Source organism: Lemur catta, chromosome 17 (assembly GCF_020740605.2).
Source record: "Lemur catta isolate mLemCat1 chromosome 17, mLemCat1.pri, whole genome shotgun sequence".
Classification (NCBI taxonomy): domain Eukaryota; kingdom Metazoa; phylum Chordata; class Mammalia; order Primates; family Lemuridae; genus Lemur; species Lemur catta.
This window is the reverse complement of record NC_059144.1, coordinates 24,249,985-24,269,059: the sequence shown is the minus strand read 5'-3', so window position 1 is coordinate 24,269,059 and position 19,075 is coordinate 24,249,985. Positions and strand designations below refer to the sequence as shown.

General features: G+C 54.3%; 1 protein-coding gene across 1 annotated transcript; it reads left to right on the top strand.

Annotated features, from left to right (window-relative positions):
* The first annotated feature begins 409 nt into the window (after window positions 1–409).
* On the top strand, window positions 410–18,218 carry BPIFB1 (BPI fold containing family B member 1). The gene is made up of 15 exons (XM_045528816.1): window positions 410–524; window positions 2,877–3,009; window positions 3,632–3,739; window positions 4,675–4,824; window positions 5,594–5,675; window positions 8,559–8,622; window positions 10,323–10,408; window positions 11,436–11,615; window positions 12,544–12,597; window positions 13,075–13,233; window positions 14,218–14,285; window positions 15,087–15,132; window positions 16,089–16,152; window positions 17,095–17,171; window positions 18,073–18,218. The coding sequence occupies exons 1-15, from the start codon at window positions 410–412 to the stop codon at window positions 18,103–18,105; spliced, it is 1,419 nt and encodes a 472-aa protein (XP_045384772.1). The 3' UTR covers window positions 18,106–18,218.
* Window positions 18,219–19,075: the final 857 nt, after the last annotated feature.

Here is a 19,075-nt window from a genome sequence, read left to right as displayed (position 1 = left end):
GCGTCAGATGGATGGGGTGGGGAAACCAGAAGCAGAGGTGTTTTGTCCTGAGCACTATGGTGTGTTTTCTATAAGAAAATAGCTAATATTTTCCAAGTGCTCACCATGTAAGACTGTGCTAAATGCTTTCTAAGTAGTAACTCATTTAATCCCCTCAACTCTGTCAAGTAGGCGTTATTATGCCCATTTGCCAGGTAAGAAAACTGAGGCACAGGGAAGTTAAGTTGATTGTCTAAGGCCACATAATTTGCTCCTGGCAGTTAGCCACCACACTAAATGGCCCTTCCTAAACGCCATACCCCAGGTCACCGGGCATCATGGGCCTGCCCCTGGCTTCTCTGCCCAGCTAGCAGGGCCCTCTGTGCTCTTCCCAGCTCCTGCCACCTGCTGTTTGCCAACACCCGGGAAGATGGCCGGCCCGTGGACCTTCACCTTCCTCTGTGGTTTACTGGCAGCCACCTTGGTCCGAGCCACCCTCAACCCCCCTGCGGTTCTCGACATCGGCACAGAAATCATCAGAGACAGTAAGTCCTGGGCCCTCGGGCCTCACCACCGTGAGGCAAGGGGGCAGGTGGAGCGGCCCCCAAAGGACGGAGGGAGTTCCTCGTCAGAGGAGTGTGCAGGGCACGCTAGGATCCCGGGACTCAGCGAGACGTGAGCGATGAGTTACAAAGGTTTGGAGTATCTGTGATCTAAGGAGTTCGGATGTGATGGCCATCTGGCTGTGACATGTGTCACCCCATTGATCGCCCGGGTTGATTTGGCTGATCTGGCTGGCTAGGTGGGTGTCCCCTTCCTCCCTCACCGCTCCATGTGTGTCCCTCCCGAAGCCCCAAGTCTGTCTCAGATGACGAACTTCCCCAATAGAGGAGGACCGTGCTTCGGCCAAGGGTGTACGAGTAGCTGTGCTCCCCTGCCACGTCCTCTAAACAAGCTCTCGAGAGTCCACGATTCCAAAAACCCACTACTCTGAGGTTCCGTGGCCAGCAGAAGGGGTGCGTGGCCACTGCGTGCAGTGACGCACCTGCCTCTCCACCGTCCTTGCCTGAAATCCTGTCATCGGAGCACCTCCTTGGAGTGAGGCCCAGTGCTCTCCTAGGCCCCAGCAGAGACCCCTGACTGCAGGCTGGCGGCCTGAGTCCCGGGCACAGCATGTCACTCTCCAGTGCTGTGTCCCTGGGCCAGTCCCTGAGCCTGGCTTCCTCCTCTGGAAACGACTAAGAGGCCCTTCCTCACTGGGTTGTTGGGGACACCCAACAGGACAGGAATTGACCAGTACTTACGAATTCTATGACTGTCTTTTCAACATGGGCACTTCTGACTCTGTGGGCCAAATGATTCTTTATTGTAGGGGTTGTTTAGGCACTGTAGGATATTTAATAGCATCCTCAAGCCAATTGTGACAACGAAAAATGTCTCCAGACATTGCCAAATGTCTCCTAGGGGACAAAATCCCCCTGGCTGAGAACCATAGCTCTAAAGTGTCACCACCTAAGAGCGAACTAATCTGTCTGCTCTGGAGGGTCACCTGAGCCCTTAGAGGACCAGACTTCTGTGTTCAGTAACTGCATCAGTTAGGAACAATCAGGAGGCAGAAATCACACAGTAATTTCAACAGGCAAGTTCAATATAAAGAATTGTTATCAGGGGATTGGAGACACCAGGGGGTAACATGAGAGAACGCTAAAGCCTGCTCTAGGGGTGGAGGGGACAGCCAAGGAGAGAGCAAATTCAGGGGCAGAGGATCCTGCCCAGACCTCACTGCAGAGGGTGCGTTTGAAGCCCACGGTATGGTGGAGAAGTTCACTGGGCTGCCCCAGGCCAGGCCAGTCCATAACCGGCAAGCTGAGGCTGGCGGGAGAGAACCCCCGTACAGGGAGCTGATGAAATTCTCTGGGAAGCTGCCCCTGGAGGAAGGAAGGGGGCTGCTGTTAACTCACTGGGAAGCCATCTCTGGGCAACTGCCTGGACGCTAGCCAGGGCGCCCGCGAACTTGCTGCCCTCACGGCCCAAAGCCACTAGGCTGTGACGCCACAGGAGCCTGGCAGGAGGAGCGCACCAGGGCCGTGAGGGGAAGCCCCTTCCTCCTCCATGGCCCTCCAGAGCCTCCACTGACAGGGTTTAACATGGTGCCAACCGCCAGAGAAGAAATATACACAGGGCCCAGCTCCACCATCACGGAGCAGGCAAAATAGGTGGAATGTGGCTGAGAGCGGTAACGCAGGAGCTCTGAAACACAGCGGGGCACATACACCTGAGTCGTCCTGCCCGAGGGCTGGGAGCTGGGGTGTTTACACCCCGACTCTCATCAGTCATTGGCCTTGGGCTGCCCCTGGGCGTCAGCCCCCCAGGACCTCTGACCTGCTCTGCACACGAGCCACACGGGCTCTGGCCGCTGCTAAACAGCTCGGCAGGGACCAGGACCCCAGGCTCCTGACCCATAGCTCTCTGTCCCCAGTTCTTCCGCTCAGCACCTGAGGTTCTCTGGACAACAGACCGTAGCGTGTGGATACCAGAGAGTTGTTAGCAAGTGTGAGCAGGCAGGGCCTCCTGGGTCCCCTGCCCCTCGGCTGGGGAAGTGTTTGCCACCGGCTCGGGGGAGAGATGCAGGTCCCCGTGCTGGGTGTTGTGGCCAACACTCCCAGCAGAGGCCAGTGACGCTCAGGCCCCAGCCTCTCTTTTCATGTGAAAATGACCCATCTGGGCCACTATCCTGAAGGACAGCGGTCTGGCGTCCACCACAGTGGAGACAGTGGTACCTTTGCCAACGTCAGGGCCCGAGGAGCCCCAAGTAATGCCCGCCCCAGCCTCAGGTCCCCGCGGAGCGTCCTTCCCACCCCTCCTCTTGGACCCTAATCCCTGGGATCTGCCTGCAGAGCTGACACAGGAGCTGGAGGACAGCAATGCCATCGCCATCCTCCAGCAGCTGCCACTGCACAGCACCATACTGGAGAAGACAAGCGGGGTGCTGGGAAGCCTCATCCGAGCTGCCCTGAAAAATATCATGTGGTAAGCGCAGCAGGACAACACCGGGAGCTAGCTCCTCCCCACACCTCTGCCCAGGACACACTTCGCACGCTCAGTCCATCAGCAAACATCCACTTGTGTCACACTGTGAAGCTCCCAGAGTAGTTAACAATAGCCATGCGACAGTGACACAGGAACCCTAATATGACAACCCAGAGGAAAGTCACCTGGGGCAGGAGAATGGAGGGATGAGGCAACGCTTCTCCGTGGAGGTGACAGCGGAGCCAGCAATTCAGTGCTCACCAGGAGACAGGCAGGCATCCTGGGCAGAAGGGCCAGCCTGGGCACAGGCACAGAGGGCTGAGAGTCGGTCACAATGGCTGCAGCTCAAACCTCAAGGCAAGGAGTGCGAGGCCAGCAGGGCAGGGTCACCGAGGGTCTTCTGAGCCATCGCCTGAAAGAGAAGGAACCATCATAGCATTGCACGCAGGAGTGAGGGGGAAGGGTGGCGGCGAGATGCTGGGGAGAACGCAGTGGCCAGAGACTGGGGTCCCGCTGCTGGCCGGGGCCCCAGGGGAGATGGGAATGATAAGATGAGAGCGGGGCTGGGGACAAGGCTCATTGAGCATGAGGCGTGATTCTTATCTCTCTGAATCCCACCCAGGCTGAAGGTCACCTCAGCTAGCATCCTCCAGCTGCAGGTGCAAGCCTCGGCCAGCACCCAGGAGCTAGTCGTCAAGATCCCCATCGACCTGGTGGCTGGATTCAAAACGTGAGTGTCCCCTCTGTCGGGTGCAGTGGGCCTGATCGGTTCATCCCCTCATTCCTCCTTCTGCCCATGCAGGTGTCTGGGAAAGAGAGTTCCAAGCAGAGAGAAGAGCAAGTGCAAAGGCCCTGAGGCAGCAGTGTACTCGCCTTGCTCACAGAATGGCAAAAAGAAGGGTGGGGGAGAAGGCGTGGGGGGCGCTGGGGTCAGCAGGCAGCCAAGACCAGATCACAAAAGGTCTTGTGGGCAAAGGTGAGGGCTTGGTTTTTACTGAGCGAGATGGGAGCTGCGGAGAGTTCTGAGCAGAGGAGGGACATGACACGGCTTACTGTTTTCACAGAATCCCTCTGGCTGCTGTGGGGAAAACAGGCTGTGTCGGGGCAAGAGTGGAGGCAGGAAGGCCACCCAGAAGCTCCTGAACAGTTCAGGAGACGATGAGGGCTCAGGCCAGGGTTTGCAGCAGGGAGCTGCCGAGCACTGGGTGGATTCCGGGTATGCCCGGGGAAGTAGGCGGAGACAACAGGATGTCCTGTGGAACTGAGCGCGCGTGTGGAGAGAGAGAGAGGGAGAGGGCAGCGGAGTCAAGGATGCCTCTCAGGCTTTTCCCGGCACAACTGGCAGGAAGACGCGGGCAGGAACCGAGGCAGGGAAGGCCAGGAGAGGAGCAGGCCTGGGGACATCCCGGTGCAGTGCTGCACCTGCTACACTGGAGAAGCCCAGACGACATCTGAGTAGGGAGTTGGGTGAAAGTTTGGAAGCTGTCAGCGCACGAAAGGGATTTAAACCAGGAGAAGAATCCCAAAACGGAGCCTGGGACGTGCCGGGGTGAAGAAGCTGGGGAGACGAGGAGAAACCCGCAAAGGAGATTGAGAAGGGGGCGAGAGCCAGAAAACAGAGATGGGTGTGGGTGGCGCTCACACGCCAGCTGCCTCTGCCCCCAGGCCCCTGATCAGTACCATTGTGCAGCTGCACCTGGAGACTGAGGCCCAGGCCACCATCGGACTGCAGAGCGACGCCAGCGGCTCCACCCAGCTCGTCCTCAGCGACTGCAGCACCAGCTCAGAGAGCCTGAGCATCACCCTGCTGCAGAGGTAAGTGCAGCCGCCACCAGCTGGGCGCCCGCAGGGCCTGGGAGGGAAGCCAGGTGGTGGCCTGTCCCCGTGCTGAGGCCTAGAGAAGGAAAGAGATACATCCTTCCTGATTCTTGATCTGAGGTTCCTTCCAGGGACTCTGTGATGCCAAAGAAAGGTCAGGACATCTAGGGCAGAAGCAGTAATGGTGGGATTTCAGGCGTGATGCCAGGAGGTGGGATGAACACTTGAAGGTGGAGAGAAGCCCCCTTCCTATGGCCCCTCCAACCACTCGAGGCTGGCAGGGAAGTGCCAGGGGTAACAACAAAGGTGTTGGAGTCAGGCAAAAGCATCTTCATTCATTACCTGGTGATGTTGGGCAAGTCACCTCCGTGTCTCACCTTCCTCACCTGTGAAATGCAGGTGATGATGCTTCCAGGTGGCAGTGAGGGGACTGGATCAGGCTACAGCCATCAAGCACTTAGAATAATGCATGGCACATGGCAGGTGCCGTCTTGCCCTTCTGAGCAGGAGGGGAGGGAGAAACGCCAGCTCCCATCATCCCAGTGTCCAACACAGATTTCTAAAGAGGACACTCAGCCCCTGCTCCCTGAGAACCGTCAGCCACTGGCTATACCCGGCTCAAGGCCTACTCCCAGCCCTCTCCCTAACAGGTCGTATGACCTCGGGCAAGTTCCTTCCTCCCCTGGACTCAGTCTCCCACTCTGTGAAATGGGGAGGGGCAATTGTCTGACCCTTCCTAATCTCTCTCCACTCTCCCCCCTGGAAGGGTCTCCTTCCTACTCAGCCCCTTAGCGAACACTGTCATGAAGCTCCTGGTGCCAGCCCTGCCCACGCTGGTGGAAAGCGAGGTGAGTGGAATCGGGGCCTCTGTAGCCTGTGACGATTGCTCCCCCTGTGGGGCTGGTGCTAAGGGACTGTGTCTCCTTGGGTAAGATACTTCTGGGGCTGGATAATTCTTTCAGCAAAGCAAAGATTAATGGGTTGGGCCATTAGCACAGGCAGATCATTGAGGTCAAGGTCATGGAACTGCCAAAAGTCAGCCAGGAGGCCTTGAACAGTGATGTGCTAATAAATTTTTAACAATTGTCTCCATTGGGGTTGAGGGGAAGGAGCCCTGATTTTTAGCTTTTGCTGATTTCCCTGGTGTAAACACTCCCTATGGGGCCAATTTTAGGCTACCAAGGTGATGTCACCGAACAGAGCTAGGAGGAGATGCACAGTAGCACACTATTGTGTAGTATTCCCACGGGGCAGATACAATAGACATGACTGCAGGAGCAATAGATAATAGTAAAATATAGCAACATATCTAGGAAGTAATGAGTGTTAGGTTTTTAGTAAATCCATTTTTAATATAATTTACTTAATTTTAAATTTATATAATTTAACTTTTTAATAATGTCTGGGTTTAAGACCCATGTCAGAAATTCCTGGAAATTTAACAATTGGTTCTCAAAAACCACTACAAGCCGACTCTCGCATGCCTCTGTCTCATGCTACTCTGTGTCTGGTCTTGAGGAATGTGCCACCCCTGGGTCCTGTTGGATTTTTTTTTTTTTTTCTGAATCAGTAAAGTATTTTGCCTCTATATTGTGAAATATACATCAACCGTTTAATATAGGATTATGTATTTGGTTTTTTATTAAGCCAGAGTTAACATCTTCAAATTCTGCTTCTGCACCAGTAAAACTTAAGAGTATTATATGTAGTCAAAGGAAGATCCATTATTTTAATAGACTAAATACCGACATATTAAAGAGACCAGGGAAAACTAAGTGAATAAGTGAAAACTGAAAAAAGCTCAAATGAGATTTTAAAAGGTTAATTTCAGAAGTAATATTGCTTCAGCCCAATTCAAACTACCTTTCTCCAGTAACTTGCTGGGAGAAAATGAGGACGGAGAGAGGAAAGAGGAGAATGAATATGAATGAATATAAATGTGTGATATCTAAGTCAAGACAATCGCTTCTTCTTGTGAGAATTTTAAGATCCCTACCTGTTAGCAAAGGTACATATCCAGGGAGACTTTGTTTAAGGGAATCTAAAAGTGAATAATTTTGTAAAATTGGGATTTTCTTACGTGAGATATTTTTTTTGTTTGAACACTTTTATTTTTCAATTTAAAGGTGAGAATTTCTTAAAGTAGGACTAAGCTGCAAATTTTTTCCTAGCCTCCAGCAAAATCATATTTTATCCATACTCAAATAGTTAAAATATATTTTCCACTAGAAATGATGGCAAGAACTTGGAATTGTACAATGCTCTCCGCACAGTACCTGCCTCAAAGGGTGAAAGGCCAGGTATAGAGGACATGGGAAAACCGGCTCCCGGTTTATCATCATAGTTTCCTACCATGATTCTCTGGATTTGATTCGATGGTCATATGAATGTTGTATTTGGCATGAAGATAAAAGGCACAGCACATTTAAGAGGGGAGCTCCGGCAGGAGCTCGTTTAGAAAATGCTGGAGCCCTTTTAAGTGCAAATTCATGACTGTCGACCCAGACAGCACATCGGAAACTCAGAAGGCTTTGAACAGTATTGAAGTCAGGGCCCTCCCCCGGATTCAGATGTCATTGATCTGGGTGGGGCCCTAGTGTCCCAGAAGACTCCAGTGTGTAGTCAGGGTGAGACCCACTGATAGGGATGAAGGATGGAGAATTGTGGGAGAAAATGCAGAGGTTGCCGGGGACACCTTTCCCAGGAGGTCCCCCGGCAGTGCATGCTGGGAGTCTCTGAGCTGGTTCTTCCAGCCTCTCTGGGCTCGGGGTTGGCAAAGCAGCTGGGAGCAGGGAAAGGCTATTCACAGAAAAAGTTAACACTGCCCAAATGCACTGTCATTAATACATTGTCAATGTATTAAGGGGTGGCCAACTAGAAGGTTCTTCCACTAGGGCATTTGTACCTAAGACAAAAATGTCCTCGACAATCTTGGAGCACTCTCCTCAAAAATGGGCTGCCTCCGAGCGGAGAACAAGGCCTCTGGGTCCCACAGGCAAGTGGGTCAAATGTTTAATCTCCTCCCTAAGCAGAATGGCTGGGGCCAGGGTTAGGTCTCAACCTTGGCACTACCGACAATTTGGGCTGATAACTCTGTCGTGGGGGCTGTCCTGTGCATTGTGGGGTGTTTAGTAGCATCCCTGGCCTCTGTCCACTAGAAGCCAGGAACATCCTCATTTTCCCAAGTTGTGACAACCAAAAATGTATCCAGAAATTTCCAAATGTCTCTGGAGGGACAAGATCACCCCATGTTGAGGACTGCTGGCAATTTTAGAAAGAGAATTGCTTAGTGGACAAAAAGGTGTGTTGGGGCTAGAAAAATCGCAAAGGGCATAAAGAGATCGTTGAAGAGTCTGGTCTAGTAGGATCTGTCTTGCTGGCCTCTGTACTAGAGTCTGATGTGTGGAAGGAACTCAGTAGTGACTTGTTGGATGAATAAGTGAATTCTCCATTTCACTCTTATGGGAAACACAGGCACGCCAGGCACAGCCTGGGCACTGGGCAAGGAACAAACCACTGCAAAAGGTCCCAGGTGGCCCCGGGGGCTGGGTGGACTCTGAGCAGCAGAGATGTCTGGTAGAGTGGACACACAAATGATGCTCAACCCCGTGGGTGAACTTGGCTGACCATGGCCATGGCAGCAGGACTCGGGCTGGGTGGGGCCGGCAGGGGGCGCTGTGGGGCCGCATTCTGGCCTCACTAATGGAGCCCCTGTGTTTGTGCTGTTGCAGCTGTGTCCCGTGATCGAGCAGGCCTTCAGTGACATGTACGCAGATCTCCTGGAGGTTATCAGGGGTAGGTGCACTGCTCTCCCTTCCACCTTCTCCTTTACCATGGAGCTAGCCTCCAGGCCCCGCCTCCAACGCGGGGTGGGGGGCCTCCCCAGTCAGGCCTGAGCAGCGACTGGGCCCAGCAGCAGGTGGGAGGAGCACCAGGCGATGCCCGCCCGAGATAAGCAGACAGCGCCTTAATGAGCTCCTACTCTACGTAAGGTTCTATGTGATGGCCCAGATAAACTCCAGTTCAAATCCCAGCTCCACCACTGACTTGCTCCATGACTTTGAGAAAGCCACTCCGCCTCCTTACTCGTGGTTCCCTCAGCTGAAAAACGGGGCTTATACATCCCTACCTGGTAGGATTGTTAGCGAGGATTAAAAGTTTACAGAAAAGTTCCAGGCACATAGCGAGTGTTCTGCCTGGCACAGAGAAGGTTTCGGATGCAGGCTAAATGGATGGGGGGAGGGAGGGAAGATACAGCAACCACTGTGTGCTATTAGACGAGAGGAAACAAGGGAAGAGATGAAGTGTGTGCTCAGCAAGGAGGGCATTTCTCCCTCCCTGGGAGCAGCAGAGATGGGAGGACATGGGCTCCTGCCCCCACATCCCAGGGGAACCCCTCAGTGGAAACTGGCAAGGAAGAAGAAAAGGCGACCATCCACTGATCTGGGATCTGAAGAGGCTCATTCAAAGCGCGACCGGAGAGGAGTGGGAAGAGGAGAATGAAATGAAAGCGCATTGAGCACCCAGAGAGCACCTGCCATGGGCGGGTGTTCTACACGCACTGTCTCACCGGCTCCCCAAACAGCTCCAGGCAGCAGCAATCATCACCCCACTTTACATGTGGGGAAACTGGGGCTCAGAGCAATTAAGTCACCTGTCCAAGCTCACAGGGGCAGTTGGTAATATGAAGAAGGCTTGAACCCAATTCTTCCAGTTCCAAGTGGGTGTAATTCAGATTTGGTGGTTACCAGGTGCCAGTTCTGTCAGTGAGGCAGTAATTACTATGATATCCCCATTTTAAGAGGAGGAAACAGATTCAGGGGCAAGAAGAGACTAGCTACGGTCTCTGGGGCTCAAACCCAAGTCCAATTGGCTCCTCTGCTCCCCAGGGGCAGGGCAGGAGGTCTCCTTGGAGGAGGAGGCAGCCCCTGCGCCCCTCTGCGCCCTCCCCGTCCTCTGTCCTACGGCCCGGGCAGATGAGACGCCACCGCCACCTGGCGGCCAAGTGGGGAATCCCGAGGCGAACAGGAGGCCCGCGGGTAGATGGGTGCGCACCGGCCGTCCAGGATGCCGGATGCAGTCTGGTGAGGGAGGAGGAGCGTTATAAACAATAGCTCGGTTTTGTTCCAAGCCAGGACTGTGGCATAAGAACGACTGGGTTGAAATGCTCTCACGGTATGACCTTGAGCGAGTCATTTCACTTTTCTGAGCCTCGGTTTCTCCATCTGTAAAAGGGGGGTAATACAGGATCTACTTCCCCTGGTTGTTCTGAAGGTTAACGAGCCAACACATGTAAAGGTTCAGCATAGTGCCTGGCACTTGGCATACACTCAGTGTCAGTCATTGTCGTCATTTTCATTATTATTATCAACATCATTACCATCTGCCCCTCCTGCCTACTTGCCCATGCAACAATCCAGCGGAAAGCAGCCCCCAAACCACCCCACCCAATACTGCCCACACCCTCACAGAACTTTCTTCTTGTCCCCGAGCAGTGCCCGTTTCCCTTGGCTCTGACAGCCTGGAGTTTGATGTTCTGTCTCCTGCCATCGAGGACGATTTCGTCCAGTTCAACCTCGAGGTGAGTGTCCCAGGACCTCGAGAATAAAGTGGGGACATCGCTCCCCTTCTCTGACCACAGGGTCAGGCACCGTAGGCCTATATAAGGGGAGGAAACCCCAGTCACACTTAGGACACATGGGCTGATTTAGAAAAATCACAACAGGCAGAACACATGCAAGCCATTCTCGGGGGCGGGGGGGGGGGGGCGCGGGGAACCCATAGGTAGAGTCTAAGGGCCACATGCACATCGTCCACCCAGGGAATCTGCCCTCAACCCTCATTTCCCCTGTCATCACCCCGAATGTGTGCATGGGGGCCCTTGGCCTTTTTCTCAGGCAAGTCCCCGCCAATCCCCAAACCTCTGGCAACCTTGAAACAAGAGCCCAGGATTGAGACATCATTGAGAATCACACAGACCTAAGTTTCTCTCCCAGACCCATGACTCCCGGGCTGTGTGACTTTGGACAAGTTTCTTCATCTCTCTGAACCTCCATTTCCTTGTCTGCAAAATGGAAATCCTAATGGTCACTGGGGAGAGGATGAAATGAGACCACGCAATGCTGGGCAGACAGGAAGTGCCCAGTAACTGTCAGCTCTCTGTAAAACGTGGAGCTGCAAACCCTTGCTGGGGCTTTGTGCCCTGAGGGGCCTGACCCACCCGGCAGTGAGAATCCCAGGCTAGTTTTTACGGATCCCTTGGAAAATTGCAGCATCAAGTTGTTTCAGCCATTTTGTTACAGTTTTCAATTTTCCCTTCATCCGGAGGGTTTGAGGTATCTGAGAAGTTGAAATATAAGTGGAAAATAAGCTATCTAGGTTAAAAAATAAAAATCAGAAGTTATCTGAGGGGTGCAGGTGGAGTAGATGTCGCCCGTCCCCTGAGACAACTCACAGCCTCCAGCAAGGCACTGAATTCCAGGCTAAGCTTCCTGGCAGCAAGTGCACAAAGGCAAACAAGCTGAACAGTGTCCTTTCCTTCTGGGTTGTTCTTGGGTGAGCTGTAGAGTTAGCATTCTCAGCTCACTGCCTGCTCTGCGTCTCCTCAGGCCAGCCTGTTGGACTCAAACGGAAAAGCAATCGAATGGTTCAACAACTCTGAGGCTTCCCTGACGATCCCCAGCCCAGAGAGCACCTCGTTCAGCCTCGTCGTGAGGCAGGACGTTGTGAAGGCTGCAGTGGTGGCCTTGCTCCCTACAGAAAAACTTGTGGTCCTGTTGGACTATGAGGTAAGCCTTGGCAAGGGACAGAGGATGGGACCACCTATGCTGCATCATGGGAATTTCCTGAAGCAAATGGAGCACAAGGACCCCTAGGCCCCTAAGCAGGGATCCCCTGTCAGGCTCAGCTTAAATCCCTCCAGTAATGGAGAGCTCACTCCCTCCCCTAATACACCCCACCTCTGACATAGACCTGAAGCTGAAACCTCCCTGTAACTTCCAGTCCCGGTCCTACGTCTGCCGTCTGAAGGACAGATGCACCTGTCTCCTCTACCAAATACCAGTCCTGAGGAGTCAAAGGGCGCCTTAGACACTGAGTAGTCCAGGGATGGCGGATGTGCTGCTGCCTGCACTGTGGGGCCCATGGCAGACATTACTAATAGATCAGGGCCCTTCTTCCTCCTGAGTCTAGATGTCATCACAACCCTGAAATCCTTATCAACACAGCACAGCAGACAACTGCCACAAGTCAACTATATTGTGCCACCTCCTCCAGGGTGACTGGTGGGGAAACTGAGGTCCAGGGGGAGAAAGGGTTGACCCAAAGTTATGGGAGAATGGCAGGACTTCAGGTCAGCTGACAGACAACAGATAACCAAGCTCTTGGGGGACTGAGATGGCAAGAAAATGGGGTATGGTCACCAGCCATCATACTCAGGATTGTGATAAGAATTGGAATCACTTCTCTCTGTCCTCTGGGAGCAGGGAGCTGCCCAGAGACCACAGCCACCAGCAGCCCACAGTAAAAGTTCAGGCCGGTGGGGACCCCATGCCCCATAGCACCTGACCTAGGGGCTGTTTTCCCACCAATGACAAACACATGGCCTGGACCGCTGGGCCCACCCAGCTTTTCTGGGGTCCTGGGAAGGGTACAGAAGGTGTGCCTCCCCCGGCCCCTCCGGCTGACTGACCCTCTCTGGCTTCCTGTCATCCTCAGCTTCCTGAACTGGCCAGTCAGCTGAAGGCAATCATCGAGGTGATCAGTGAAGAGGTTGGTCCGTCTGCCATCTGCGGCTTGGCGGGTGTTTGCTCGGTCTGTACCCAGGCCCCTGGGGGTAGAATCTGTGCAGGACCCTCTTTCCTTCCAGCACTGGGGGACTCAATCCCAGTCCCTGTCCTCACAGAGATTTCATTCTCACAGGCCAGTCTGACCTGAATCAAATAATCACAGGGCTGATATTGCCGTTGCAGGCACAGTAAGAGAGGACAGGTTCTCGGGGTTACGAGAACATTCTGGGCACCCGACCTAGTCTGGGAGCTCAGGGAGACTTCCCTGCAGGGAGGGAATTCCAGACAGACAGAAGAGCAGACCAAGGCTGCCGGGCAGGGAGAGCAGCAGTGCATTCCAGGACCTGTGAGAAGGACGGCGTGGCTGGAGCCCAGAGAGGACAGGAAGGCCAGGCCACAGGGGTCCATGGGCCACGGTGAGGCACGCGGGAGGCCACATGTGGCTCTGATGTCTTTCCAGGCTGCAGAGCAGCTGGAGCCCACCCGCACTGTGAAGATCGTGACTCAGAATACCCCCGAGCTCCTCCTGAGCCAAGGCAGTGCCACCGTGGCCCAACAGATTGTGCTGGACCTGTACCCCACCAATGAAACCCGCCGCGCCTTCTTCACCTTGGGCATCGTGAGTTCAATTGTCTGTGACATTGGCAGCAGCTTGGGGGACTCTCCTGTTCACTGTTCTTGTTCATCTTCTTGCTTTGTTAAACATCTCCACCACTCTTGTCACCTAGCAGGGTTGGGGGAGAGGAAGCTCTGGACCAAGAGTCAGGAGCTTTGGGGGCCCAGTGCTGACTCTGTGACTTTATTAGTCAGGGATCTCTGGGAAGAAACTCAACTCTCATGTGCAAGAGGCATTATATTAGTTCACATAACTAAAAAGTCCAGATGGCACTGGCTTCAGGAATAGCTGGATCTAGGTGCTTAAACAACGTCATCTTCATTCTTCTCTCTCCTGTCTAGGAGCCTTGTTTTCCTTTGTGCTGCCTTCATCCTCAGGCAAGCTCTTCCCTTATGGAAGTGCCCCAAGCTGCGTCAGGCTTATATCCTATCAGCTTGGCGATCCCAGCAGGAAGAACCTCTCTTTCCCAATAGTCCTAGCAAAAGTCTCAGGGCTGACTCACTAAATGAGCCTGTGTCATGTGCCCATTCCTGAGCCAATCAGTATGGCCAGAAAAATAGAATATGTAAATTTCCTGAGCTGGGTCAAGTACACATGAGAGTGGGGGTGGGAGGGTCCATCCAAATCACAAAGATTGAGAGGCGGAGGGACAATTGTTCTACAACAGGTCAATAATAGGACCCACCTCACAGGGTTTTGAGGGTGCCATACAGATTGGCTACTGTCACCATCATCATCATCATCATCATTGCCCTCAGCAAGCCTATATTGTAATCTGTTAAACGGGGAGTGGGTACAAGTACTATCCCATTTCATAGATGAGGAAACTGAGGCCCAGAGAGGTCAATCACTTTCCCAAGGTCACAGAGCCAGTAGGTGAGATTCAGACCACGTCAGCTTGACCCCAGAGCCTCCTCATGCAACCCCTAGCCCCACACTCGATGCATCCTCTTAAGAGAAACGGGACCCGGGCTTCTCTTGTTGCAGGAAGCCAGTTCGGAAGCTCAGTTTTACACCGAAGATGACCGACTTTTGCTCAACTTGAATGACATCAGGTAAACATGTAAATCACTGGGAAGATTCTGCCGATGAAAATGAGCCCCGCCTGTGACCGTGGGTTTCTTTCAATGCCCAGTGTGTGGGCATCCGGTGAAGGCCGGCCCGGGACTCCCCTGCTGTCGGGACTGAATGTGGGGGAGGGGGAGGGAAGCGAAGTGGCCTGCAGCAGCGTCGGGACAGGCAAGCCCTGGCCACGAGAATGGCCTAGCCGGCACCACCCCCTCGGCAGCGGGCAGCCCATTCTGGCCACCTCCAGGACAGCAGCAGTGACCGTCACCCCAGTGCAGGAGTGCAGGCCCCACTGTGGTCTGTGCCCCGCCTGGTCCCCCCTCCCACCGCCTTCCTGCTGCCCGGAGTGAGTTCAGGGGGCACAAACTGGAGCCCCCTGGGACGAGTCGGGCCCAGCGCTGTGTTTTGATCAGCCCACACAGGGTTGGGGTTTTTTCCACATAAATTAGTTGTGAACATACAAAAATCTAACTATTCAGCCGCCCGGGGCCCACATTCCTACACAGCAACAGGCAGCTGAGCGGGGACTGGGCGCCCCTTGGGGAAGGGGCGTGGGCTCCCAGTCCCCCACAGCCCTCACTCCTGCGGCTGGTGATTCTGTTCTTTGACTGCTGTGTGTTTCTGTGTCCCCACCCCACCCGCCACTGGGGTGCAAGCCCCAGGAGGCAAGGACGGGGTTTGGTTCACGGCTGCAGCGCCAGAGCCTGCGCTGTGCCTGGCACGTGACAGGTGCTCGGTAAACAGCTGCCGCACGAATGAATGGGTCTCACGGGCATCTTCTGTTGCAGTTCCGATCAGATCTACCTGATGAATTGGGCTATTGAAAGGTTCGAAGTAAGTATTAACAGATTGTCCCTGAGGGCACAGGGATGGCCTGGAATGGCCTGTTCTGAAAAGACGTTGCCCAGGATTTGCTTCCAACAACATCCCCCTGGCAGCCCCACCGTGGGCTGGTCGGCCTCCACGTCACCCACTGAAGTCCCAACTGCCAGCTCGGGCGTTGACCGACACAGCTGAGAACTCACACACAAGTACCCACACTCGCAGACAGGCATTCACGTTCTTTCAGTGAAATCTCGATCCTAAATTAGAGAACAAACGCCCTTGGTTCACATCTCATTTTGCTCACGTAGATGCACCTGGTGACCCTGGGCAGGCCCTTCCGTCTGGTCCTAAGTTTCCTCGCCTGAGTGAGACCAAACCAGATGTCTCAAACTGCCGGAATCCTGTCCTCTGCCACGTTTCCTTTGGTCCTTATATATTTTGTTGTCTTTTAAAAATGTTTTTTGACTAACATTTTTAAAACAGGGAGATTTCCACATGAAAATCAGGACTTCTGGCTTCCCTCCAGAAGTTAAAAGCTCAGGCAGGCTGGGCACAGTGGCTCACACCTGGAATCCCAACACTGTGGAAGGCCAAGACAGGAGGATTACTTGAGCCCAGGAGTGCAAGACCAGCCTGGGCAACATAGCAAGACCCCATCTCTACCAAAAAAAAAAAAAAAAAGCTTGGCAAGGCAGGGCAAAATTTCCCGCAGGTCCAATTTGGCTAGAACAGAGCAGTGGAGGCCTTGAGGATGGGGCACCCTCCCATGCACCCAATGCCCTCACCTACTGGGCTCCAGGGGCAGCTGAGTTCATGTCCCACCCCAGCCTGTCTGGTCCCCAGGGACCCGGGATTCTAGCATCTCCCCCAGCCATCTCACCTTGAGGATGAGCTGTGTCCACGCAGAATGACGGGGAAGCCTTCAGATTCTCAGCCAGGGTGACAGTGCCCCTTCTCTCTCGCAGCCTGAAATCCTGAGCAACATCACCACTGAGATCCTTGCCTCTGTCTTGCTGCCAAGCCAGAATGGTGCGTCCCTTTGCCATCTGTCAGCCTCTGTCCCCAGGGCCTTGCTTTAGTTCTCCTGCTTGCATCTCCATTTGGGGCCCCTTTCATTCATTTCCCACCCACCCTTCAAGGCCTAGTTCAAACTCCACCACCTCCTAGAAGCCTTCAGGGTCACGCAGCTGGAAATGTCCTCTCCCACCGCCGACCTCGCAGCCCAACTCCTGTACTAGTGCCCGAGCCTGGGCTTGCAGAGATGCGCAGGCGGGACCCCAGCCTCCCGCGGCTGACAGCAGGGAGGAGACACAGCTGTGAACAGACAACCAGAGCACTCTCAGTGCCTCAGCAGACCCGGGTTCAAGTCCTGTTCCCCTCTTGCCAGCTGCCCGGCCTTGGTCAAGCTGCCTGATCCCTCTGAGGCCCCGTTTCTCCATCTGTAAAATGGGGAAATAAAAGCACCTTCCTCAGAGGCACAAATGGGATGATACTTGTAAATGGCAGAGGGCTTGCCCCACACAATCAGTGCTCAACGATTCCTAGCTGGGGCTGCTGCTGGCGTGTTGTTTGTTACTAGTGGAGGAAGCAGAGAGAGAAGGTGGAATTACTTTAATTAAGCCCAAGGTCATGGGGGTGGGGACTGTTGATAACCGACATCAGCCTCGCCTTTTCAATTTCTTTATTTTATTAGAGTGGGGAATCCCAAAGCATAGACATCTGTGCTGTGGATGATGGGAGCCCTTGACGGTTCTTGAGCAGGAGTGTGAGAGGATGTGGGGGCGGCACTTCATGAGCAGCCAGAAGCCGGTGCTGGGGGCAGAGGGTGGGGAGAGAGGCTGGGGCCAGAGAACAGGCATGCAGAGGCAGAGGGGACAGTCCGAAGCGGACGTGCCAGGAGCTGTGGGCCTGCCCGTGGCTGCCCAGTCCCACCCCAGGCTCACCAGTCTGTGACCGTGTTTGTTCTTTCAGACAAGTTAAGTTCCGGGATCCAAGTGCTGTTGGTGAAGGCCTTGGGATTCGAGGCGGCTTCGTGCGCCCTGACCGATGTGAGTAGGATGTGCGCCGGCCTGGGGAGGGCATGGCCGCCGAGAGAGCCCTGGCCGGGAGGCGGGGCCTCGCTCCAGTCCTGGCCCTGCTGGTCACTTGTTGGGACTGCGGGCAAGTCCCGTCACCTCTCAGGACCCCACCTCCTCATCTGCAAGTGAGAAGGTTGGCTGAGCCCTAAGGGTGGGACCCTCCTAGCCTGGGTCAATACACTTTCTCCACCTCCCTTGTCATTCATTCATTCATTCATTTGTTCATTCAGTAAATATTTTTTGAGGGTCTTCTGTATGCCAGGTGTGCCTCTAAGTGCTTGAGGCTACAGAAATGAACAGACAGAGAACATCCTCGTCTTTGCAGAGCCTGCGTTCTAGCAGGAAAGGCAAATACATAAACCCGTAAATATATAACATCAGGTCAAAGATAAAGGCTGAGAAGAAAAATAAAGCAGCCCAGGAGGAAGACAGTGATGCCAGGGAAAGGGGTGACGTTTTAGATGGAACGGTCAGGGAAGGACTCTCTGAGGAGGTGACACTTGAGCCAACACCTGAGGAGATGAGGGAGTGAGCCCTGTGGGTAGCTGGGAGGAGTGTGCTGTCAGAAGGGGCAGCAAGTGCAAAGGCCCTGGGGCAGGGTTGTTTAATGCCCCAGGAAAGATGAGGAAGGAGGCCCAGGATCTGAGGCAGAGACAGAGCATGTGGAGCATAGGCCTGAGACACCCAGACCCCGGCGTGGCTTTACTGCTCACACAGACCCTCCACCTCTGTCCCTTCCAAGAATTGTGTCTGTGTGAGTTCAGGGCCATGGCCCCCAGTACCAGTGTCACCTTGTAGAGAGCAAAATCAGCATAAACCACAACAAGGCGGGAGGTAAAAAACCTGTTTGTCTTTTCTCCTCCCATCCCAGGATTCCCTCGTGATCACCCCAGCCTCCTCGTAGCAGCCCGGCTCTCCTCTCTCCCGGTGAAGACGTGGCCCGTGGCCATCCAGGCCAGGCGGGGTCCCAGCTGGGAGTGTGGGCTGAGCTCTGTAGCCCGTCCCTCTCTGCAATCAATAAACACTTGCCTGCGACTCCTGCAGTCTGGAGTGTGTAATCTTTGTCCCAGCACAGCGGTCATTTTGCCCTTGGCAGTCTTGGGGACTGGACATCTGAGCCACATTTGGCCAACCTGAGCCAGCCCGGGCAGTGTGTGAGCTATGTCTGGGCTACATGGGACCACACGAGGATGATGGCCACGGTCTTGCTCCCCCAGCTTCAGGAGTCAGAAAGCCAGTTCTTCCTCCTGCCTTCCGTGTTGGGTCGGCCTCAACACCGTCTCTGGCGGGGTGGCCTTTTGGGTGGGGGACGCACGTTTTGTTGATCTTGGCAGTGTGGTGGGCAGAGGGCTCTCTGAACGACGTGGCTCCGGAGGCTTTGCCTTCAGGCCTGGCCCCTCAGTGCTTCTTGGCCCTGGGATATGGCCTCCCCTCTGCGGGCCTCAGTTTCCTTCTCTGGAAAATGGGGAAATGGGGAGAGTCATAGTCCCCACTCTGGAGGTCTGTGGTGAGGCACATGCCAGGTGCTCAAACATTGTCATCTGAGGGTGATGTCATTGTCACTGCTGTCACCTGGCCTCTGGAGTTTGGGGCCTTATCACCAAAGGCCCTTCCCACTCAGACAGCGCATGACTGCCATTGTCTCCCTGGCCTCCCTCATGCCAGGAGGCTCGGGACAGACAATGGCACCCCTGTTCCTCTGGCCCCGGGGCCGCCCCAATACCAGAGCCCTTTAGCTACACAAGGGGCCTTGCAGGAAGGAATAGGGCGGGCGTTTCAGGAAAAGACATTACTCAACTTCAGAGCACAAACAGGCATAAGAGCGGCTCACAGCCCAGGGAAGGAGCTTCTCCTGGCCATGATACCAGGCACGG

Excerpts from the sequence above, each read along its gene's own strand:
- BPIFB1 (XM_045528816.1), top strand. The coding sequence starts at position 410 with ATGGCCGGCCCGTGGACCTTCACCTTCCTCTGTGGTTTACTGGCAGCC. Across the intron at positions 3,010-3,631 it reads GCCCTGAAAAATATCATGTG|GCTGAAGGTCACCTCAGCTA; the intron begins GTAAGCGCAGCA and ends AATCCCACCCAG. Across the intron at positions 4,825-5,593 it reads AGCATCACCCTGCTGCAGAG|GGTCTCCTTCCTACTCAGCC; the intron begins GTAAGTGCAGCC and ends CCCCCCTGGAAG.